Genomic DNA, 24,682 nt, shown 5'->3' with positions numbered 1-24,682 from the left:
GCTAGTGTACCTGAATATAACTCCTTTTGAACTATTGATAAAAGCATGTTCGATCTAATCCTGCTACACTTATATATCTGCAGTCTATAAATATTCATCACTTGGCTATATGCTAATTACCTGCCACTCTAGTTTAAGTTCATCCTGTGTGATAGCAGTAATTTTATCACATCCAGGGCAATATGACATTTCATCTTGTGATTTACATGGCAAAATTATGTGAGTGGACAAATTGTCTTCTGTTTTGACCCTTGCAAATCACTCCCAGTAGCATGGCCTGCCTAACACAGAATCTAAAAACCATAGATGACAAGCTGTTTTTTTAAAATTTTTTATTTCCATGAAGTACAATAACCATGCTAACTAACAAAGAGTAGATGCTAAATATTCATTAATTACCCAAACCATAATGAGACCATCATGGCAACATACCAGACAACAAGTGGCATGTAGACTCCAACTGAAGGCAATAATATAATTTTCAGTGTTAATAATGTAACATAACATAATAACAAATTTCTAGACCGCATAACCAATGCAGTTAACAAAAGATTATGCTATGTGAAAATATAAGAATGATGTGATATAAAGAAATTTAGTTAACCAAGAATTTGGAAAAATAAATCTTCAAAAGTTTTCTATAATGTGCACATACAGTTTTTCAACTGATCAAAGGCAGGAGAGGGCAGCTGGGGCGCTGGCGGGTGCTTAAATTGTACTTACAAAGCCGGGCACATTTTCCGACCGCCTCTTCCTGGTACTAAAGTCATGGCTACACCAATCAGGAGCTGCTTTGATACGCCAGATAGCGTGTCAAAGCAGCTCCTGATTGGTGTAGCCATGACTTTCGTACCAGGAAGAGGCGGTCGGAAAATACCGCAAATTACTGAGTCCGCGATTTGTGAACCATGAATTTGCAGGGTTTATTGTATATATATATATGCGGGCTAACTGTATTCTGTAACAGCAGTTCCACACAGAACTGCCATTATGGAATTCATGTTCCGTGTGCATCATCCTGATGCCTAAATTTCAGTGTCATTTATTGAATTTGCCCTCGAGTGTCTGCACTTGGAACCTGCAAGTAACTGCTCCCTCTAAGCCAGTGGTCTCAAACTCAAACCCTTTGCAGGGCCACATTTTGGATTTGTAGGTACTTGGAGGGCCTCAGAAAAAATAGTTAATGTCTTATTAAAGAAATGACAATTTTGCATGAGGTAAAACTTTATAGTTTATAAATCTTTCCTTTTGGCTAAGTCTTAATAATAATATTGTCATGTATAGCTAAAGAGACATATGATCAAGAAACTGTTTTATTTTACTTTTGTGATTATGATAAACATACTGAGGGCCTCAAAATAGTACCTGGTGGGCTGCATGTGGCCCCCCCAGTCCGCGAGTTTGAGACCACTGCTCTAAGCTGAGTGGGAGTCCTCCACTGACAGTCCTGCCAATAGGGGAGTGCTGTTTCGCTATCACCTTTTCTATAGCGAAAGAAAAGCAAGCTCTGCAGGACTGCAGGGAACCTGCCTGTCCCTAGCTATTGAAAACACAGTATTGAAGCACCGCTCACCGCTGGCAGCAACGCTGTTGGAGGACTTCCAATCAGCTTCAAGGAAACAGTGCCTGCAAGACATACGCAGCATTTCATTGCAGTTTAATATGTGAGTTGAAAGCAGGACTCTCACAAAGTACAAAGGCGAATCAGAAAACAAAAGGCAAAGGAAAAAAAGTTCCGAGGTAACTGCTATAGGTACATCTGTATGTGGAAGGATGGGAGTGAGGTGAGCAGCAGTACCCATTTACAGATGTCTGAACGGTTCATATTCTCTCTTGACTGTGTTCTTATTGTGGAGTGTTTTGTTGAATTGCCTGATAAGACAATTTTTTTCCCTGAGGACCGTACAAAATTCATATGATGTAAACTACTGGAAAACTAAAGAAAAAATAAAAATCAAATCAAATCACTCTGACTTTCCTTCTAAGCAATGCTTGACCTATTGCATCCTGATGTGTGACTTCAGTAACCAATTCTAATTGAAATTTCCATATGGAACTACTTGTGAGCAAAGGACAGTCATAAGAGTGACAGAAGAGTAAAATCATGGGGAAACCAGGCTGTAAGTAAGTGATTCTTGGAAAAGAGAAAAGAGGAAGATAGCATTATATCATCCGAACAATTTGTTTCTTGTGAAAGAAGTTCATGAAATGTCATCTGCATGATGAGGAATTATAACACCAAAGTACACAGTGGGAATTTTGAAGACTAATTACCCTTCATATTGATGAATGCAGCAGATAAAAAATACCTTTAATTCCTGTCTTAACATGTCATCTCTTGTATAGATTAATGTTTTTTCTTAGACAAATGAATTGATTTTTTTCCCAAAATATCTACAATAACATTACATTACATTACGGATTTCTATTCCGCCTATACCTTGCAGTTCAAGGCGGATTACAAAAGATTTGACTGGTGAAGATTTTCCAGTGAAGATACAATTTTTTTTTTTTTTTTTTTTACAACAGAGGAGATATAGCTGGAAAGATTCCAAGGGGATTTACAAGTTGGATAGCAAATTGACAGTGCAGAACTGTGTGATATAAACAAATAGATTACATTTAGAGTAGGTAAGATTACAATACATTTCAGGGATCTGTTTACTTGGTAGGTGATTTGGGGAGGATTCTATAGGGGAGAATTATCTGGAGGTAGGTGAAGAGGGGTTAAGATATTTGGATGAATTTTTTGAAAAGCAGGGTTTTGATTTCTTTTCGGAATGTTTTGAGGTCGCCCGTTGTCGTCAGCAGGTTGGAGATGGAATGGTTGAGTTTTGCTGCTTGTGTTGCCAGAAGGTTGTCAAACATTTTCTTGCGCTGTGTACCTTTGAGTGGGGGGAAGGCAAAAGGGTTTGGGGTTCTTCTGTGTCTTGAGGTGAAGATCTGGTTTAAGCGGTTGTTTAGGTAGGAGGGAGAAGAGCCATTTAACGCTTTGAATAATAGGCAGTAGAATTTGAATTGAATTCGTGCTTGTATGGGTAGCCAGTGAGAATCTAAGTTGTAATGTGATCATATTTTCTCAGGGAGTAGATCAGTCTGAGGGCGGTGTTTTGTATGGTCTGAAGTTGTTTTATCATCATGGCAGGACAAGGTAGATAGAGGGAGTTGCAATAGTCTAGCAAACCTAAGACTAGGGATTGGGCAATTAGTCTGAATTGTGCTGGATTGAAAAATTTTCTGATTTTACGTAGATTTCTCATAGTTAGAAAAGCCTTCTGGGTTGTCTTGTTGATTTGGGACTGCATTGTGCAGCATCTGTCTATCGTTACTCCTAGGAGTTTGAGTTCGGGTTGTATTGGGTATTTGGTATTTTTGATTTTCAGTTCTGTGATGGTAGGAGTTTGGGCCTTTTTGAGCAAAAGGAATTTTTTTTTTTCTGAGTTTAGTTTCAGTTTGTGGTCCATCATCCATTTTTCCACTGTATCTAGGGTTGTTTCTAGCTTTGCTGTGGTGGTGGTCTCTGATGTGTCGAAGGGGAGGAGTATGGTGATATTGTCTGCTTAGCTGAAGGATGTGACATTTAGGTTGTCTAAAGTGGCTCCTAGGGAGGAAATAAAGAGGTTGAAGAGCGTAGGTGAGAGAGGTGATCCTTGTGGAACTCCGCAGGGATTGGACCATGGTTCTGATTTGATATCATTGGACTTTACCCTATAGGTTCTTGATTTGAGGAATCCTTGAAACCAATTGTAGACCTTGCCTGAGATCCCTATGGCGTCAAGTATCTGTAGTAATAAGGAGTGGTCAACTAGGTCAAATGCTGCGGAGAGGTCAAGTTGAAATAACATCATCTTTTTTCCTTTACTGATGTGTTGCCGGGCTGTATCTAGTAGTGAGACAAGTAATGTTTCTGTGCTGTGGTTGGTTCGAAATCCTGATTGTGAGGGGTGAAGAAGGTTATGGTTTTCCAGGTAGTTGGTGAGGTATTGTGCAACTAGGCCTTCTATTATTTTAACGTATATCGGTATTGAAGCGATAGGTCTGTAGTTGGAGGGGCTATCTATTGGGCCTTTGTGATCTTTCATGATTGGGGTGATTAAGATCTCTCCTAGGTCCTGAGGGAATTGGCCTTCTGTCAATGTGGTTTGAATCCATAGCATAAAGTTGGCTTTGAAAGTGGTGGAGGCATTTGATAACAGGTAGGTGGGGCAATTATTTAGGTTGCTGGAAGCATGGCTGTATTTATTGTAGAGTCGGTTCATATCCGACCAAAGTAGGATTGGGAAGTTGGACCAGCTTCTGTCTGCTACGATGGCTTCACCTGTTGAGGGGTTTGTTGTTATATTTTCGAGATGGGTGTGTGTGTTGATGAATGCAGTTCTGATATTGGTGATCTTGTTTTTGAAATGGTCTGCTAGTTGGATGGCTGTCGGTGGGTGGATTCCTTGAGTAGCTAGGTAAGGTTTGGTGTCAGTGAGGTTCTTTACTAGATTGAATAGCTTTTTTGTGTCTGGGGTTTTTATGCCTATCAATTTGGAGTAGTAGGCTTTTCGTTTTTTCTTGAGTTTGGTCTTGTATTGGTTAATTTGATTTCTCCATGCTGTTTTGGTGTGTTCTAAGCTCAATAACAACATAAATTTGCAAAATGTGATATATCAGAAAGCAAGCCACAGAAACTATAAAAACTGTGGAAAGTAGCACTGCTAGGAAAGATTTTAAAATGTCTCAAAAGCTTCTTTTGAAGTTGAGTCTGTCGCTACTACATGAAATTCTATAATACAGAGAGGCCATTAAACAGAGTTGAAAAGGTTTAGGTCCCAATTCCTGCCCCATACTCTCTCTCTCTGTCATTGGAAGCCAGGTGCACCTGGGGACATATCTTAAAGACCAGAAATCATCTTCCAAACATGTTCGCTTTATTGTCAGCTTTACATCTCTTTTATATCATTTTACATGAATCAGTGTTGTCAGCATGTGTCAGCATGTGACGTAAATACAAACCATATATGGACACAGGTCACATGAAACTTTAAAGAAAATAACAAGCATCTTTCTGTCTAAAGATTGAAGTCCACAGAGGGTGCTGTGGTCAGCAGAGCTTCTTATCTAAAGCTGATTGCAAATATGGCTTATGAAAACAATTGAAGTCACTTCACAACAAGATAACACACATCTTTTCAAACATAAATGTCCTTGCAGTATTTCAGCAAGAGAAGGCAAACAGAGTCTGGATTTACAGCTTTAAACAGCATATGGAAAACTACAAGACGTGTCCCTTCAAGAGTGTTTGAAATTTAAAATTTCATTATAGCTGGATGCATGAGCATAATACTTTCATAATATCACACAGGGCATATTACCAGTTATAAAGCTCCAAGAGTTGCTTAGCTCCCCACGCGTCTCCACAGGCGCATGACAGATGCCTTAAATGTAGGCCTGTAAAATGCTGGCCTACGTTTAAGGCTTCTATTCAACAATGTAGATGTGATTCTCTTTAGTACACTGATGTGTGATTGACACACAATTTAATCCCCAAATTTTGTATGCATATTGAGATCTTTAAAGTTGTGCACATTGTGACCAGCCAGGCTCTGTGCCTGTCCTGGTCCTTGTTATTTCCCTGGTGTCCACCGGGGGGAGCCAGAGAGAGTAGCACAGTTGTGAACAGACTCAGGTAGAGCAGGGTGTGGCTCCTTCTCCTGAAAAGCCAGTAGTTTGCTCTTGGGAAAGGAGGTGAGAGGGAGATAAGAGGTTTCCCAAGTTAGGTATTTCTGGCAAGATGGGGCAATGCCTTAGACCCCGGTGTGGAAGAAGCTGAGGACCACACCACTTTCTGCTGCAAGGGACGCCATGGGTATTGGCAGCTCCTGCTTCTGAGTCTGTGCTGAGTCACTGTGAGTTTTGTTTTTCCTCATTTTTGTGGCTAGGTTCTTTTCTGCTCCTAGTCACTGGCAAAGACTTTTTCAGGACTGTACAATTATTGTTTGAAGCTAAGAATGAGTGGGGAGAAGCTTGCCAAGACCTGGGAAGGAAGTTTGAAAGCGATTTTGTATGCTTTCGATGGCAAGCTTAATAGTCTCCTCTTTGCCCAAGCCCTGTTACAGATTTCAGGCTGGAGGCTTTATTTTTGTGTATGTTTGACCAGAGAGTGGGAGTGAATAAGATTATGTCTGGGAATCATTGAACACTATGAACTTACCTGAGTGCTGCTGAGGAGCAGTTTTTGGAAAAGAAAGTTGTAAAATAAAGCTGCTCTGTGAGAAGGCAGTACACAGAGTGAATTGTTTGTTTGAGAAAGACAAATCCTGAAGGTTGCCAGTTTTCCTCTGACTTTATTTTGTTTCCAGTTGGGACATTGATTGTTTATTTTGAACTGTATGCCATTCTTGACTTTTTGTTTTTGAACAAGTAAAAGTTTTCACTTTCACCATACTACCCACCGTGTCTGAATCATTGATTAAGTTTTGTGGATAACCTGCAGGGTGACTCTAGCCTGGGTCACACGCTATTGTATTTTCGTTGGTAACCTCAGAGGGCGCTGTTGAGCCCCGGTTGAGGGCAGCAGTGTGGTTACAACATACATCAGTGGGCATAGCTGATGTACGCGTAAAACTTAATTATTTAGCCTAATCGGTGCCAATAATTGACAACTGACACCTCGTAATTGACATTAATTGGGACTAATTAAAAGTTATGCATCCAACTCAGAAAGATCAATTCTGTAAAAAGTATGCGCCAATTGCAGTATGTGAATTTGAAAAGGGGGCATGGCCAGGGTTAGATTGGGAGCATTCCTAAAAGTCATGCACACTGTTTTATAATATGCCCGACATGCACAACATAGGTGCAGGCATTTAGGCAGTGGCGTACTTAGCATATGTGACACCCGGGGCCCATCATTTTTTGACACCCCCCCATCTATATGAAAAATATATATTTTTAGTAACAATCCACATATCGCACCACAAGAGTGTACCTAGGAAAAGGCAGCATCTTAAACACTGCAGTGCCAGTGAGCACTAGAACACCAACACATACATTATAAAACTAAACAAGCCAGATCCCGCCCAGTCAATTGATCCTGCAGTCAATGCCAACGGAAAACTATGTCCTTTTCATACACACAGAACAGAGATACACCCTCGCCCAATATGGAATAATCACAAACTAAAAATAGAAATATGTAGACAAAAGTTAAACTGAACTGCCAAGAAACCAGACTCTGCATACAATGCAACACCACAACACCACAAAAACAGTGACACATGTCCCCTAATACTGTGCAAAATATAAAGACAGTAGATGTAAATTTGAAAAAACTGATACATAACAATCACCACTTTACAAATTAACAAATAAAAATAAAACAAATAATGAGAAATAAGAAAATACCATTTTATTGGACTAATCCATTTTTCAATTAGCTTTCAGAGGCCAAATCTTTCTTCAGGACAGTACAGTATACTACTGTTATGCTATTCTCTCCTTAGGAAAGGGGTGTAGTCCAATAAATTGCCTTATTTCCATTTCCTATTTATAAACTTTTATCAATTCAGTTACAATACTACTTGATTCTAAGTAAAGCAACAAAAAAAATCTTTCTACCTTTTGTCGTTTCTGCTTTAATCTTCTCTCTCTTCTTTCTATACAGCGCTTGTCCTCTCTCCCTTCCATGCAACATCTGCCCTCTCTTTGCCCCTTCCACCCAGCTTCTGCCCTCTCTCTCTACCCCTTTCATCTACTGCCCACACTCCCTCTGCCCCTTCCATCTACTGTCCACCCTCTCTCTCTTCCATATGGCATCTTCCCTCTTTCTATGTCCCTTCAATAAACTGTATATCCGGGGTCCCTTCTCTCCTTTGCACATGATTCATTTCAGCTTCACCCCCTCTCCATTTTTCTGTCTCCACCCCCTCCCCTATGCTTTGGCATCTCTCTCTTTCTCTTCTCCTTTCCTTCCTTCCTTCTCTATCTCTATCTCTGTCTCTATCTCCTTCCCTTCCCTCCCCCTATGCCATGGCATCTCTTCCTCCCCCTCCATGGTCTGGTATCTCCTTTCCTTTCCATCCCTCCCATGGACTTGGCATCTCTGGTTCCTCTCCCTTGTCTTCCTTCTCCCTTCTTTCCTCTCTCTCCCCAATTGGGTGCAGCAGCAGCAGCATTTTTCTCACCCCCTTCCCTGTGCAGCAGTAGCATTTCTCCCCCCCTTCCCTGTGCAACATTTCTTTCCCCCCCTTCCCTGTGCAGCAGGAACATATCTTCCCTGCCCAGCATGTCTTGCCAGTTCCCCTGCTCAAAGCAGTAGGCGTCTACACCTCACACGATCCGCGGCTGCATTGGAAGACTTCTCTCTGACATTGTGATGTCAGAGGGAACACTTCTGACGCAGCCGCGGATTGCATGAGGAGCCGATACCTGCGGCTTTGAGCATGGGAGCCGGCCAGAAGTGAAACAACCACCGGAGGGAGCACAAGCTGGGACGGACACCACTGTTTACAGAAGGGATGCCCACACTTTTTGGGCTTGCGAGTTACTTTTAAAATGACCAAGTCAAAATGATCTACCAATAATAAAATAAAAAAAAAACACAAAGCACACTGTATGCAGAGAAAATGTTAATTATCATTTATATTCGGGGGTTTTTTCAAAGAGGTCAAGGCAGATGACTCTATGCAATGTCACTTCAGTAACAACTATACAAAAATAGACAAATACCCCCACCCTTTTTACTAAACCGTGATAGTGGTTTTTAGTGCAGGGAGCTGTGCTGAATGCCCCGTGCTGCTCTCGACGCTCATAGGCTCCCTGCGCTAAAAATCGCTATTGCGGTTTAGTAAAAGGGGGCCATAGTGCAAAATATAGATAGCAGATATAAATTCTCAAAACGGACACATTTTGATTACTAAATTGAAAATAAAATCATTTTTCTTACCTTTTTTTCTGGTGATTTCATAAGTCTCTGGTCCTTCTTCTTTCATCCACTGGCCCCCCCCCCTCTTTCTTTCTCTCTCCCCCTGGCCCCCTCTTTATTTCCACCTTTCTTTCTCTCTCCCTCTGGCCCCCCTCTTTATTTCTGCCTTTCTTTCTCTCTCTCCCCCTGGCCCCCCTCTTTATTTCTGCCTTTCTTTCTCTCTCCCCCTGGCCCCCCTCTTTATTTCTGCCTTTCTTTCTCTCTCCCCCGGCCCCCTCTTTATTTCTGCCTTTCTTTCTCTCTCCCCTTGGCCCCCTCTTTATTTCTGCCTTTCTTTCTCTCTCCCCCTAGCCCCCACAAAGCCATCGTGCCAATTTCTCCACTTCCACGATTCTTTCCTTACCCCCAACCCCAAGCCAGCAGCCGATTTCTCCCTGCTCCTTCCCTGAGCCAGGCCCGACGCGTACAAGCATCGGGCCCACAAGATTTCACTTCCGGCATCAGTTCTAATGGGGAGGAAGTTGCCGGCCAGCCAGACAGCGATTGGCTGGCCCAGAACTTACCCTCTGACGTTAGAATTGATGCCAGAGGTGAAGCTTTGTGGGCCCGACGCTTTTTCCCCGCCCTCCAGCCCGCCTCACCTTTTGTCTCCATCTACCAGTTGCCAGCCGGCTGGCCGGGTTAAGGAATGACTCTGCGGGGGAGCCGGTGCTGGGATGCGGTGGTGAGACGGAGCAGCGGCAGAATAGGGAAGGTGGCAGGCTGTACACCCCCTTGGGGCGTGCACCCAGGGCGGACCATCCCCCCGCCCCTTCCTTAGTATGCCACTGCATTTAGGCCTGGTTTTAGCTGGCCTAAATGCTGTGCCTATGTTATGCATCGCACACAGGCACCAAGCATAATTCTATAAAAGGTAGAAGCGCCATTGTAGTCAGCACCAATTTTTTTAGGCACCACATATAGAATTTGCCCAAAAGTGTATTAATAAAGGCACTTGAAGAATAACTGGTTGCCCACTGGCCACTGGCCATCCCCGCTGTTGTATTGTTGTTCCACTGAAGGCCATGAAGAAACTGTTCCACATAGGGAGCTGGGGACAATGTTACAGATCCTTTCACCTTGAGGTAAGCTACACTTCAAAGAATCACTTATGTCTTCTGCACACTCCTGATAATTTGGCCGCCATCTTAACTGTAGCCCACATTGATAATTTCCCCATTTCACTTGTTTAATAGTTATTAGTAACTAGGTCTCATTGTATAAATTGAGATCTATAGTACTACTACTACTATTTATCATTTCTATAGCGCTATAAGGCGTAAGCAGCACTGTACATTTAACATTCAATAGATGGTTCCTTCACAGAAGAGCTTACAATCTAATTTGTAAACTGCATAGAATTGTAGGATATGAGGAATATAAATTATTAAAGAGAAGAGAGAATTTGGACAGACAGACAGGAAATCTCTGGGTTAGTAGTTTCTAGCAGATGGGTATAGGCAGCTGACAGTAAGTGTGAGTTAAGAGTGGAAAGCAGTTTCAAAAAAGGGGGCTTTTAGCTTGGATTTTAATACTGCTAGAGAAGCATGATGCATTGACTCTGGCAGCCTGTTCCAGGCATACGGTGCGGCAAGAAAGAAGGGACGGAGTCTGGAGTTGGCAGTGGAGGAGAAGGGTAGTGATAAGAGGGACTTACCCGATGAATGGTGCTCCGCTGAAAGAGCATGAGATAGTGGTAACAGAACTCATCTTAACGGTAGTCCATGTTGATAATGTCCCCCATTAAGGTCCAGGTTTTATCAATATGAAAGAAATAAAACATCTCCAAATTATTCAAAATACTGCCATTAAAATTATTTCAAAAGCACGTAAATACAATCATGTCACACCTCTCTTAATCAACGCTCACTGGCTTCCTATAGATCATCGAATTTCCTATAAAATAATGTTGCTAACTTACAAGAACAAAACTTCTGGCCAACCTGATTTCATTAACAGGCTATTAATCTCCCATACTCCCCATCGTACATTGCATTCATCTAATCAAAACTTGCTATCCATCCCCTCTTTAAGATACATTAACACTATGCGCACTAGCAATTTTTCTATCAAGGCCCCCTACCATCTGGAATTCAGCACCAAATTATATAAGAAAAATTACATCCCTTGATAAATTTAAAAGTAACTCAAAGGCTTTTCTTTTTAAAGACGCATATGGTATATATTAGTCCTTTTAAAGACAGTAATGGTAATCTGTTCCTTGCCATCTTTTAATCATTTAAGCTTATTTTACATAATTCTAGACTTTTTATATTTAGTTCCCCTTCCTTTTGTCTTGATCCCTCTTTCCCTCTCTTACTCTTCATACAAATTGTATTTCTGCCCTTCTCCATCTTGTATCGGTAAATTTATGTTCGTCAGTGCGTTTGATTGTCTGTAGCATTGTTTGTAATTTGTTTTTAATCTACGTTTTTATTATACTCTGTTTTTATATTATGTAAAACTGCTTTGAATTTTTAATAAGACAGTATATCAAATTTTTAATGAACCTGAAACCTGAATATAATGAGTCAGTTTTGGGGAGTACTCAAACATGTGGATAGCAGTTCTATAACAGAGCACCTGATAGAAGCCTGTTCCACAATAGAAAGTAGACACCTAATTTCCCTTCACAAGATACCAGCTTAACAGCTTAAGAGCTGGGTAGGTGTCAGACGTACACACAGAATTTTGGTTCAGGGACATTTCATCACCTGACACATCATCACTTGACAGTTTGTCACTGAGACATAAGAACATAAGAAGTTGCCTCCACTGGGTCAGACCGAGGTCCATCTCGCCCAGCGGTCCGCTCCCGCGGCGGCCCATCAGGTCTGCGACCTGTGAAGTGGTTTCTGACCACTTTTATAACCTACCTCAAGTTCTATCTGTACCCCTCTATCCCTTTATCCTCCAGGAACCTATCCAAACCCTTCTTGAACCCCTGTACAGAGTTCTGGCCTATCACTTCCTCCGGAAGCGCGTTCCATGTGTCCACCACCCTCTGCGTAAAAAAGAATTTTCTAGCATTTGTTCTAAACCTGTCCCCTTTCAATTTCTCCGAGTGACCCCTAGTGCTTGTGGCTCCCCTCAGTTTGAAGAATCTGTCCTTATTTACTCTCTCTATGCCCTTAAGGATTTTGAAGGTTTCTATCATGTCCCCTCTAAGTCTCCTCTTCTCCAGGGAGAACAGCCCCAGCATTTTTAACCTGTCAGCGTATGGAAAATTTTCCATACCTTTTATCAGCTTAGTCGCCCTCCTCTGCACTCCCTCGAGTACCGCCATGTCCTTCTTGAGGTACGGCGACCAGTATTGAACACAGTACTCCAGGTGCGGGCGCACCATTGCGCGATACAGCGGCATGATGACTTCCTTCGTCCGGGTTGTGATACCCTTTTTGATGATGCCCAGCATTCTGTTTGCTTTCTTTGAGGCTGTCGCACATTGCGCCGATGGTTTCAGTGATGAGTCGACCATCACCCCCAAGTCCCTTTCCAGGTTACTCACCCCTAGCAGTGTTCCCCCCATTTTGTAGTTGAACATCGGGTTCTTTTTCCCTACATGCATGACCTTGCATTTCTCCACGTTAAAACTCATTTGCCACTTTTTTGCCCAGTCTTCCAGTCTCGTTAGGTCCTTTTGTAGGTCTTCACAGTCTTCCGTGTTTCTAACCCTGCTGCAGAGTTTGGTGTCATCAGCAAATTTGATAACCTCACATTTTGTCCCCGTTTCCAGATCGTTAATAAATATATTGAATAGTAGAGGTCCCAGCACCGACCCCTGCGGAACTCCGCTCGTGACCCATTGCCAATCTGAGTATTGGCCCTTGACTCCAACCCTCTGTTTCCTGCCCGCTAGCCAGTGTTTGATCCATCGGTAGATATCCCCTTGCACCCCGTGGTTCCACAGTTTTTTAAGTAGCCGTTCGTGTGGTACCTTGTCGAAGGCTTTTTGGAAGTCAAGGTAAATGATGTCTATGGATTCACCCTTATCCATCTGACTGTTTATTCCCTCAAAGAAGTACAGCAAGTTCGTGAGGCACGACCTTCCCTTGCAGAAGCCATGCTGGCTCGCCTTCAGTTGTCCATTGTTTTCTATGTGTTCGCAGATTGTGTCCTTTACCATTGCTTCCAGCATCTTTCCAGGAACCGATAAAGCGTCAGGTAATTAAATATTCATAAGCCGCATAACTTATAGTATTTTATATGTTATGGGGTTGATATTCAGCTGGCAGCACTCAATGTTTTGCTGCCAGTGTTATACTCAGAAATTCAACACTAGTCCTTGTTTGGGCTTCAGCATTGGACTTCTGCATTTGTGGAGCCGGCTACAGCATAGTCGGTTAAGTTTCAAGTTTATTAGGCTTTTATATACTGCCTATCAAGGTTATCTAAGCGGTTTTACAATCAGGTACTCAAGCATTTTCCCTTTCTGTCCCGGGCTCACAATCTATCTAAAGTACCTGGGGCTAGGGAGGACTGAGTGACTTGCCCAGAGTCATATGGAGCAGCGTTGAGTTTGAACCCACAGCCCCAGGGTGCTGAAGCTGTAGCTCCAACCACTGCGCCACACACTCCTACTTAGCACTTAACTGGCTAAGGGGTGCCACGTAAAGGTAGGACTGACTTTTATGTGATTCTGGTTTTTTCAGTGACTTTGGCTGGCTAAGTGCTGAAGAGTGGCACTTAACCAGACAAGCGCTGACTCCACCCCCGAACGCCCTGAAAATAGCTGGTTTCACTTTAAGCTCTAACTGGTCATTTCCAGTTGCACTAACCAGTTAAGTGCCGCTGAAAATAAGCAGTTAGCCCCAAACAGGTGATTTAACTGGCCAGTTAAATTGCTTTGATTATCAACTTGTATGTGCACAAGTGTGTATTCTATCTATGTTCCACCCTGAACCCGCCCATTTGTATTCCCATCTACAGTATAAATGACATGCTATTGCAGACATATGCAAATTACAGAAAAACACTTAGGTGGAACTTTGGCACTTAAGTGCATGTGTACACATACAGTACATGCATATATGATAGCATTCTAATCATTTACATGTATGCATATGCGCTGCATCAATGTGAATGCCTACTTTATACAATTTACTTCCAAGAGGGTAATTTTATATGAGTGAAGGGCAAGCAAGCACCTATTTTATAAAGATATACAAACAGAGCACAATCCCGGGTTCGATTCCCACTGCAGCTCCTTGTGACTCTGGGCAAGTAACTTAACCCTCCATTTCCCACAGAAAGGCAGTATATCAAGTCCCATTCCCATATCCAGCTAAAACGGTGGCCGTAATGAATCTGCGTACATTTGCATCAACTCAAAGTCAGGCCTACATATATGCATTTGCATATATTTAATAAAGCATACGAATACATTGCAACCACCCATACTATACCCAGCTCTACCCCCAGAACACAGCTATACGCATTCTTGTATGTGTGGGATAATTTTCTGAGGCATTTTATGCATGTAAGCTGGCATATATGTACCAAAATGCCTTTATAAAATGACCCTCTACAAAGATATGTTATCCATTTATGTTAGGTCGGTCAAACAGCAGGTTTAAAGTAAGCGGATTGCTGACACAAATATTCAGTAGCTCAACTTCAAGAGATAGTGCTGCTGAATATGGTGGTTTTTAAGAAGCTCTATTTGCAATTTTGATGTGCATAAAACAGAGGAGAGTATGGCGCAGCGTTAGAGCTACAACCTCAGCACTGTGAGATTGTGGGTTCAAACCCCATGCTGCTCCTTGTGACCTTGGGCAAGTCACTTCTGCCCCAGGTACATTAGATAGACTGTGAGCCCACCAAGACAGATAAGGAAAAATGCTTGAAGTACCTGTATGTAGAACCACTTTGAGTGTGGTTGTAAAACTACATAAAGGCGGTATACAAGTCCTAATCCCTATCCCTATTTAGATGAATATATCAAATATATGATTAAATCCTGATTTTAGCAAGTCATAATATATACATCCAAAACACAAACACAGTTGGATTGCAAGTAACTTGGCTTGCAAGTGTTTTGCAAGACAAGCAAAACATTTTATTAAATTTTAACTTGATATACAAGCAATGTCTTGTAATACACGTACTTACAGTATACACACATCACAACTGAGCCGATGGTTCTTCTCTCTCTGACGCTGTGGGAGTGTAGTGACTGTTCTAAACAATACGAGTACATACAGCAGGGGTGTCCAATCTTTTGGCTTCCCTGGGCCGCATTGGCCGAAAAAAAATTTTCTGGGGCTGCACAACCGCGCAAATGCAGCCAGAGGAGGGAGCTGGCAAGACGGTAAACACCCGGGGGCAGCAGAGGAAAACACTGCATCGCCCTCGACCAGGGCCGCAGGTTGGACACCCCTGACATATAGTATACACACATCACAACTAAACCGATGGTTCTTCTCTCTCTGACGCTGTGGGAGTGTAGTGACTGTTCTAAATGAGCGAGGTCTTGCAATACAAGTACATATAGTATTTTGTATTAAAGACTTTGGGTGGTGGAACGAATCGTCTGAGTTTCCATTATTGTCTATGGGGAAATTCGCTTTGATATACGAGTGCTTTGGATTACAAGCATGCTTCTGGAATGAATTATGCTCACAAATCTAGGTTTTACTGTATGTGCATTTGGAAAAGAGGCAGGGTCTGGGAATGTTTTGGGTGGGACTAACCCCCTCCTTTACTAATGCGAAGCACGGGTTTTAGGAATTCTATGAGCGTCGGAGCAGTTACCTACACTGCTGGCACTAAAATCCGCGCTACACGTTAATAAAGGATAGGATAAGTTAGGTAAAATTAGAAAATATAGGGCTCCTTTTATCAAGCCGCGGTAGCGGTTTAACGTGCGTAATAGCGTAACGTGCATGATTAAAAGTCACGCGCGCTAACCCCGCTAGCGCGGCTTGATAATCACACGCTAGCCCCCGCGCTGGCCAAAAAAACTACCACCTGCTCAAGGCAGGTGTTAGCGGCTAGCGCGCCGGCGGTGTAATGCGCGCTATTGCGTGCGATAAACCGCTACCGCGGCTTGATAAAAGGAGCCCTTAGTGTTAGGGATTTCCAAACAAACGAGTAAATAAAACGATCAGTATACTCTTTGCTGGAACTCAGCCTCTGCTTTTCTTGTAATCGTTACCTCAGACTGTGAAACTAATTTGAGAGAAGACGCTTCAAACTAGAGAGTCACTACCTCTCTGCTGGACGCTGGAAGAGTGCCCAGCCCCCAGCTTTCAATTAGAAGAAGTGGGTATGATTGTTCTGCTTCTGCACACTGTGAAAGGCATGGAAGTGAAAGCAAGTTCATTCTTGATTCCTTTATGCTCTCAAATGAAAGCCTACATGACTCCTAGTTTAAAAGTATGTTTTTTTGTAATACTCATGTTTATATAAGAAGATCAGGAGAGTATGGTTTGCTTGAGAATTTCCAGGAGTAACATCCTTGTGACTATGAACGCTATGCCTCTGTTCTACTTTTTGCTTCATTGCACCTTGATTTTCTGCTTCACTGGGTCTCTCTTCGTCTGCTTTGCCTGGTTTCTTCAACCTTAAAACTCACCGGGCATCCGGGTCACGTGTTTTAGACAGAAAAAGACACTGAAACACTGTGGCTAGGGGGAGGAGCATATACAGTATTGCCTCTACATATAGATGAACTGTACTGTTCTGCAGGGTGTGAGATAAGAAAGTAATTTTCGTTCTGCCTATCTAAAAGCCAAGGGACCAATCAGCGATCATTGGGCGGAGTCTCAGCACGCTCCGTTCGGGTGCTTGGCTCGAGCACAGTGTTCGATAGTGTGACAATGCAGTTTTGTAGCTGGATTCTTGTACCTCTGGAATTTGTAAGTACTGTACTGTATACTCTCTGGCAATTCATCATTTCTTAATCCATGTAATAAACGACAGGTTCGGATGGTATTGCACAGCATCCAGTGCTTTGTTTTCGAGGTTTTCAGCCTAATTTGTTAAATTTTTGTGAAGTGGGATTTAGAAACACAGTAGAAAGATTTATGCAGATCATTTTTGCTGTAGGTGTATCATTATCTGATCTGGAACCATAGGCGATGGAATGGGGTGTTTTATGTTATTGCACTTGCTGTACCGCCCTTTCTGAGAAAACAGGTCAGAGCAGTGTACCAATAGGTGCTGAAAAGTTCTCAGCCCAACCAAGAAGACAATGATGTAGATATGGTTCAATCAGTGATTCTAGTACACCTTCTAAACTAATGGATATGTGTGCAGTTGCAGGGAAGGGGTAAAACGTGGACCTCACGGACCTAAAACCTTAAAAATCTGAGGTCCGTGTCCGTGCCGCTTGTAGTTTCTGTCTCTTACAGACCTCTATGACATTTTAGCTCTGACGGATCCATCTCAGCATAGGGAGGGAAAAGTATTAGGATCCGTCAGTGCTAAAATCTCATAGAGGTCTGTCAGAGCCAGAGACTAGTGCTGGAGCAGCAGAGCAGAAGCCTTCTTATGTATAAGGTTTAAGTCTGCTGGATCTTATTATAGTTTACAATAAGGGTACACTATAGTGAATCAGGCTTCCTGGATGCAAATTGGAGGTCTCGTGCACTGCACACTGTAAATAAAATCAATTTAAAAAGCTCATCCTTCCGGCTTCCTGTTTTAGCCTAGCGAAACACAGACTGTGTTGGAGCCGTGAACTGACCTTTTCAGATAAGTGGTCTACTGTTAAATAACTTTTGTAGAGCCATAACATTTGCCACTCCAGTAGAAGCAAGTATCCTTGCTCCATCCAATGTGTTATGATTAAAATTCAAGCACCTTTCCAGCGACATTGTACCGCTGCTGTGGCGCCTTGCTGAAGAGCTTATGAGCACATTTAAATATCTAAAAGCCTTTAAATGTTATATGAAGATGCTAAACTAAACTAAACCTTAAGTTTATAAACCGCATCATCTCCACGGATGTGGAGCTCGGCACGGTTTACAAGAACTTAAATTATAGGAAGAGAAGGAAAAAAAGGTTTACATGAACTTATATATAGAAGAGAAGAGTAAGGGGGGGGGGGGATAGAATTACATTTTAGTGAAAAGCCAGGTTTTCAGTTGTTTGCGAAATAATTGGAGGGAGCCCAGGTTCCGCAGCGGGGTAGTAAGGTCGTTCCAAAGACCTGTGATTCTGAAGAGAAGGGATTTTCCCAGTTTGCCTGCATAGCGAATACCGTGTAGAGAGGGGAAGGATAGTTTATACCTTTGGGCAGGACTGGTAGAGTCAGGACTCGAGGAGTTATAAGATAGTGGGATTAAGGGAGGAAGGATGCCATGAATGATCTTAAAAGCCAGGCAGGAGCATTTGAAATATAGTAACATAGTAGATGATGGCAGATAAAGACCCGAATGGTCCATCCAGTCTGCCCAACCTGATTCAATTTAATTTTTTTTTTTTTTTTTTTCTTCTTAGCTATTTCTGGGCAAGAATCCAAAGCTTTACCCGGTCTTGTGCTTGGGTTCCAACTGCCGAAATCTCTGTTAAGACTTACTCCAGCCCATCTACACCCTCCCAGCCATTGAAGCCCTCCCCTGCTCATCCTCCACCAAACGGCCATACACAGACACAGACCGTGCAAGTCTGCCCAGTAACTGGCCTAGTTCAATATTTAATATTATTTTCTGAATCTAAATCTTCTGTGTTCATCCCACGCTTCTTTGAACTCAGTCACAGTTTTACTCTCCACCACCTCTCTCAGGAGCGCATTGCAGGCATCCACTACCCTCTCCGTAAAGTAGAATTTCCTAACATTGCCCCTGAATCTACCACCCCTCAACCTCATATTATGTCCTCTGGTTTTACCATTTTCCTTTCTCTGGAAAAGATTTTGTTCTACGTTAATACCCTTCAAGTATTTGAACGTCTGAATCATATCTCCCCTGTCTCTCCTTTCCTCTAGGGTATACATATTCAGGGCTTCCAGTCTCTCCTCATACGTCTTCTGGCGCAAGCCTCCTATCATTTTCGTCACCCTCCTCTGGACCGCCTCAGGTCTCAAGAAATGGATTCTGGAAATCACTGGGAGCCAGTGAAGTTTGGCTAGAAGTGGGGAGACATGGTCAGACTTGCGTTTTGCAAAGATCAACTTGGCTGCAGTATTCTGGATTAGCTATTAGAACTTGTCTTAACAAACTAGCCTTATGCGAGCTCCAGGGTTAAGGTTCCCTAAATTAATTATTGAATGAAATGAAGAATTTAACATAAGCCCACAATAAGAAAATGAATTAAAAAACTTTAATAATTTAAAGAAAAAAAAGAAGGGTTTTTGACTGATGATAGCTCTCAAAAGACTAGCTTGTTAAGACAAGTTCTAACATCAGACAGCTATAGACGCTTGAAGTCTTTTTCCCTTAACAAAAAATAGTTTGAGTGCACAATACGACTCCACACATATCCATAAATGTAGAAGGTGTACTAGTCTATGACTAATTATTGTAGGGAATTCAGTCAATGATCTGACACAATGCCAAAACACAGAATTTTTTTCACGCAAATTGGCACTTAAAAGATAATACTCTTCACCCACAGTGGCAAAATAACTTTCAGAATTTAGGAAGTTGGTTGGTTGGGCTGAAGACATTTCAGCACCCCCTCTTACATATCAACTAGAATAAAAGTCAGGAAAATGAACTCCATTCAAATAGGAAAGGCAATCACTTAAAAAGCATCAAAACGAAAATTTACAGACAGGCTTCATAGCCCCAGAGAGATCCAGCAATTCAGGAGCATATTCTTTGAACATCAGGGAGAAAAAATGGGTCTTTAACTAGGTTTTAAACTTCTTTTAAGGGCATTTCCTTACAGAGAGACACTAGTAAAGCATTCCAGAGTAGCAGGGAAATATAGAAAAAAGCCAAGTTATGTATTGATTCTAGATGTGCCCATGAAGGAGGAGGGATTGACAGATGACATGGCTTCACATCTACTAGGGTAAGGGATAAATAACTAAACAGTCTGATTGGTTAAAACAGCCTTTGCCCCACTAATCATATATATAAGAAGAACAAAAATGAGACAAGTAGGTATGTGAAGGTTAGGATGGGAGGACCCCTTCCCACCCCCCCACACACACTTAAAAAGGACTTAGGGGTCCTTTTACAAAGCGGTGGTAAAGAGTAGCCTTAGAGCAGGGGTCTCCAAAGTCCTTCCTTGAGGGCCTAATCCAGTCGGGTTTTCAGGATTTCCTCAATGAATATGCATCGAAAGCAGTGCACGCACATAGATCTCATGCATATTCGTTGGGGGAATCCTGAAAACCCGACTGGATTTGGCCCTCAAGGAGGGACTTTGGATACCCCTGCCTTAGAGCATCCACACATGGATTTTTCCCATGTGCTAAGGTCATTTTTTACTACAACTGGAAAATGGCTGATTTTCTGTTAATGGCCATGTGCTAATGTTGCCATTGGCGTACAGCCATTAGATAATTACCACATGAGCACTTTTGACACCCTTGTGTCCGCTGGGCATCTGGCCATTTATATTCTTAATCAGTGGCGTTGCGAGGGTGAGAGGTGCCCAGGGCAGTGGCATCCCTCCCCCCGCAGGTGCCCCCCCTTCCTGTCCACCGTATCTCTAGTTCAAGTTGTTGCTAGCGGCGGTCAACAACGTGCTCCTTGCGACCCCGTCGGCTCTCCTGACATTACTTCCTGTGTGCGGCACCCAGAAGTGACATCAGCAGGAGAGCCGACGGGGTCGCGAGGAGCATGTTGTTGACCGCTGCGAACTACAACTTCAGCTAGAGGTGCTGGAGAAGGGAAGGGTGAGGCGCGTGCGTGGTGAGGGGGTTGGGAAGAGGTAGGGGACGGGGGCACGGAGAGGAGGAGGGGTGCCGGCCCCCACACAAACATGGTGTCTGGAGTAGACCGACCCCCCCCCCTCGCAGCCCCCCTTACTATGCCACTGTTCTTAATGAATGGATCACAAAATATGGCATAGCCCGATATTATTTCTTTTGGGGTAGGAGGGATGGTTCACATGGGCAGGCACTAAGTGCTCCATTTTCTCTGCTTCCTCTTCCCTCCCTCCCCTGCTCTACCTCACCACCACTCTCACCAGAATTACACTTCTCCCTCATTATTCGCGGGGAATAGGGGCAGAGCCAAACCGCGAATGGCGAAAAACTGTGAATATCCGGCTCTGACCCACCCCCGCCTCTCTTCCGCCTTCCCCCGGCATCCTGGCCTTACCTGGTGGTCTAGCTGGTTATCAGGGCAGGAGCGATCTTCCTACGCTTCTGCCCCGTGCAGATAGCCATTAAGAAATGGCTGTGGGGAGTTCCCGTAGTCTCTCGAGAGACTACGGGAACTCCCCACAGCCATTTCCTAATGGCTATCTGCACGGGGCAGGAGCGTAGGAAGATCGCTCCTGCCCTGATAACCAGCTAGACCACCAGGTAAGGCCAGGATGCCGGGGGGAAGACAAAAATCTAGGTTTTTTTTTCCTCCTCCCCCCCAAAAAAAATTGTGATTATGTGAAATCGTGAATAGGGAAACCGCGAATGGGGAGGGGAAGTGTAAAATTAAATTTTGTTTAGCTGGCAGGTGTCTTTAAGCCCTGCTGACTGAAGAAATCGGAGCCCGCCCAGGTCAGCTAAAGCATGGCAATTAGTGGTATCCCTTTGAGCTGCCGATATCAGCACTGTGAGCATGCTCAGTTCTCATGGCGCACTTGAAATGAGACTTGAACATGCTCAATGTGCTGACTTTCACCAGATCAAACTGCTGCCTCTCTCGGCTGTGCTTTAGCTGACTTGGGGTGGGCTCTAGATTTTTTTCAGTGGGTGGGACTTGGGGATTCCCACAAACTATACAAATGGTGTACCAACAACTGCAAAGTGTAGGGGCCCGGGCCCACCTATGGATATGATTCCTAGGGGAAATATGGGGCAAACCATATTAGTGAATATGTATAAATATAGATATTTATATATCTATGTATACATCATTGTTACACTTATTTTATCCTTGGGTTTTTCCTCAGATGATGGTGAGGTGAAGACCAGTATAAAAGTCTTATTGAAAGAAATTGCTCATTACTGAAGTCTGAAAATGAAGAAATTGTTACTAGTGGAGCCAGTAGTTGCCATTTACTCTTTTGCAAGCTTCATGACCTATCCATTGATTCAACAATATGTATATCGCAGTCTGTGGGAAGAAGTCAACAACTCCAGTTTTAAAAATAGCCTCAACATCTCTCATTGTGAAATCAATGAAAGCAATCCGATCTATATCAAGCAAAAGGTGAGTTTGTAAGACTATTTCATACCTATATAAATACAGTATAAGGGAAGTGCAATCAAAAAATTTTCATTTTGTTGTTTCCTTTGTCTTTTAAAGGAATGCTCATTTTGTTCTGGGGTCTTCTGGCATTTTTCATTCCAGAAGCTCTGTTGTCAAGAGTTTAAAGACTACACATTTTTGATAAAGAGTGCGTCTGTTTGCAAATAGGACCTGTAGCAATATGGATTCACTAGAGGCAGGTCTTGTCAGATAAATCTGATCAATTTCTTTGACTGGGTGACCACAGAATTGTATAGAGCAGTGTCTTGCAAACTTCTGGACACTGTGGCACCCTAAAGCCTGTGCCACGGCTGGAGGGCATCCAGAAATGTGCAGATGTTGATATGACGTTACACGCATGCGCGGAGGCCCTCCAGACAGGGCCCAGAGCTGCCAGTGGGGGGGTTCTGCACAGGAGAGGTGCATAGAGGAGCAGAGGTGAGAGGCACGTCTTGTAAGCCATCAGCTGGCGCTTCTCTAAATGAATCCTGTAAAGTACTGTACTTTATTCCACAAAGCCTGCCCTAGTACAGAAAATGTTCTCAATTTACTGGAGTCAGATCATCTTAAATAAAGGGACCACTAAGTAATACCTATCCACAAAATGCAGCTTTCACCCTAAACAACAGAGGGACAAGTGGTCTCTCCAATTTATATGGCATGACTTTCTTCCATTGAGGCAATACACTTACCACAAAATAAATACAGAAATTAGTGTATTCTAAAGACTTAGAACATAAAATTCAAACAGTCCTCCCTTCTCCTGAAGTTACTACAGAATACTGCAGCCAAGCTCTTTTTGGGAAACAAAAGTATGATCATGTTTCCTTTTGCTAATAAAGCTTCACTGGCTCCCAGTTCGCTTAAGGATCCAGTTTAAATGCACATGCATAATCTTCAAGCTTCTCTATGGAATATTTGATCCTTTTGTCCCCTTATGTTGGAATATTCTTAGACTTTGCCATTTGAGAAACACACAAATATTTTTGCTTTCGCTTCCTTTAAGGGAATTAAATCTACTGGGAAGCTCAGTAGTTCTTTTGTTTTCAAGTTTGTAGATATCTGGAATGAACTTCCTGACTCCATTAGGCTTTTATGGTTTAACTACAGTCTCAGCAAAATGATAATATTATAGTTATTTTTCGTATTCTTTTATTATGTACTTTAGTTTTTAATTAGTTCTTCCTTCTCCTATGTTTTCTGCTATGTACTCTAGTCTTAATTACATGTGAACCGAGTCGAGCTCCACTGATTAGATTAGTTACGAAGTGTAGTGCAATTTGGAGAGTCTACATACAACAAACAAAAATGTGATTTATAGAAGCTAGGTGCCACAAATTATAATGTCATATGAAGTGACAGAAGCAAGACCAATTATAAAAATGCATCAGTAACAATCTGGACACCAAGATGGCTATGAAACAGGACAATGCAAGCTGTGTAGTTATTGCCAGCTATTTTTAAGCTGTATATACTTGATATGTAATATCATTGTATTTTTTTTTTCTTTCTTTGATGGTTTGCAGGAAGTCCAGCAAAGAGCTTCTCTCTTCTCAATGTCATTGGATCTGAGTGGGTTAATCCCCAGTCTCGTGGTGGCTTTGATCCTTGTAGCCTACGGGGATCACCATGGACGTAAAGCAGCCATGCTTCTTCCTTCTATTGGGTCCCTTGTGTCATCCTCCTTTTGCTTTGCCATGTCGTATTTCTCCCTGACTCTGTACCTTTTCTTTGCATCATCACTAATTGGTGGTTTTCTTGGCAGTTTTGCTACCTTTCTTGGGGGATGCTTTTCCTATGTCGCTGACTTGTGCCACAATGAAAAACAAAAAACTATACGCATAGCTCTGATTGACATGATTCTTGGATTAGGAGGTGGATTGGCAGGACTCTCTTCTGGTTACTTCCTGAGAGAGTTAGGCTTTACCTGGTCTTTTGTAATTATATCTCTGCTTCACTTTCTTAATATTGGCTATATTATTTTTTGTCTAGAAGATACAGTAAAAGTATTGGACTCTGAGCAAAAAGCCTTCAGTATCAAGGTCTTTAAAGAAATATTTTGTGGGGTGTTTCTGCTTTTCAAAACATCCTCTTGTAGGAAGCGAATTGTGATTATTCTGATGCTCGGTACCTTCATGACTTACCTGTTTTCAAATATGGGTGGAGTTGCTCTTTTCACTCTCTATGAACTAGACGCGCCCCTCTGCTGGAATGAAGTTCTCATTGGCTGGGGATCCTCTTTGTCTACTCTTGTTTTTCTGAGCAGTTTCCTAGGAATATACCTATTTTCTTGTTGCCTCAAGGACGCTTATATTGTGCTCATTGGAATCATTTCTTGGATTGGTGGAATAATCATGGCTGCATTTGCCACAACTACACAGACCATGTTTTTGGGTAAGCTTGAAATAAATGTAGAGAGCCA

General features: G+C 42.5%; 1 protein-coding gene across 7 annotated transcripts in view; it reads left to right on the top strand.

The window, feature by feature from the left end:
* Window positions 1-24,682, top strand: part of LOC117362755 (solute carrier family 46 member 3-like) — a 43,587-nt gene that overhangs the window by 5,086 nt on the left and 13,819 nt on the right. Inside the window, exons 1-4 of one of the 7 annotated variants that reach the window (XM_033949662.1) lie at window positions 5,704-5,891; window positions 16,680-16,806; window positions 21,962-22,221; window positions 23,787-24,654. In XM_033949662.1, the coding sequence (XP_033805553.1) occupies window positions 22,030-22,221; window positions 23,787-24,654 (1,060 nt within the window). In that variant the 5' untranslated portion in view covers window positions 5,704-5,891; window positions 16,680-16,806; window positions 21,962-22,029. The other 6 variants (XM_033949667.1, XM_033949663.1, XM_033949665.1 and 3 more) reach the window with 6 other exon arrangements.

The sequence above is a fragment of the Geotrypetes seraphini genome, chromosome 6 (assembly GCF_902459505.1).
Source record: "Geotrypetes seraphini chromosome 6, aGeoSer1.1, whole genome shotgun sequence".
NCBI classification, from domain to species: Eukaryota; Metazoa; Chordata; class Amphibia; order Gymnophiona; family Dermophiidae; genus Geotrypetes; species Geotrypetes seraphini.
Note: the sequence above shows the minus strand (reverse complement) of the source record. Positions and strands in the feature narration are given on the sequence as shown.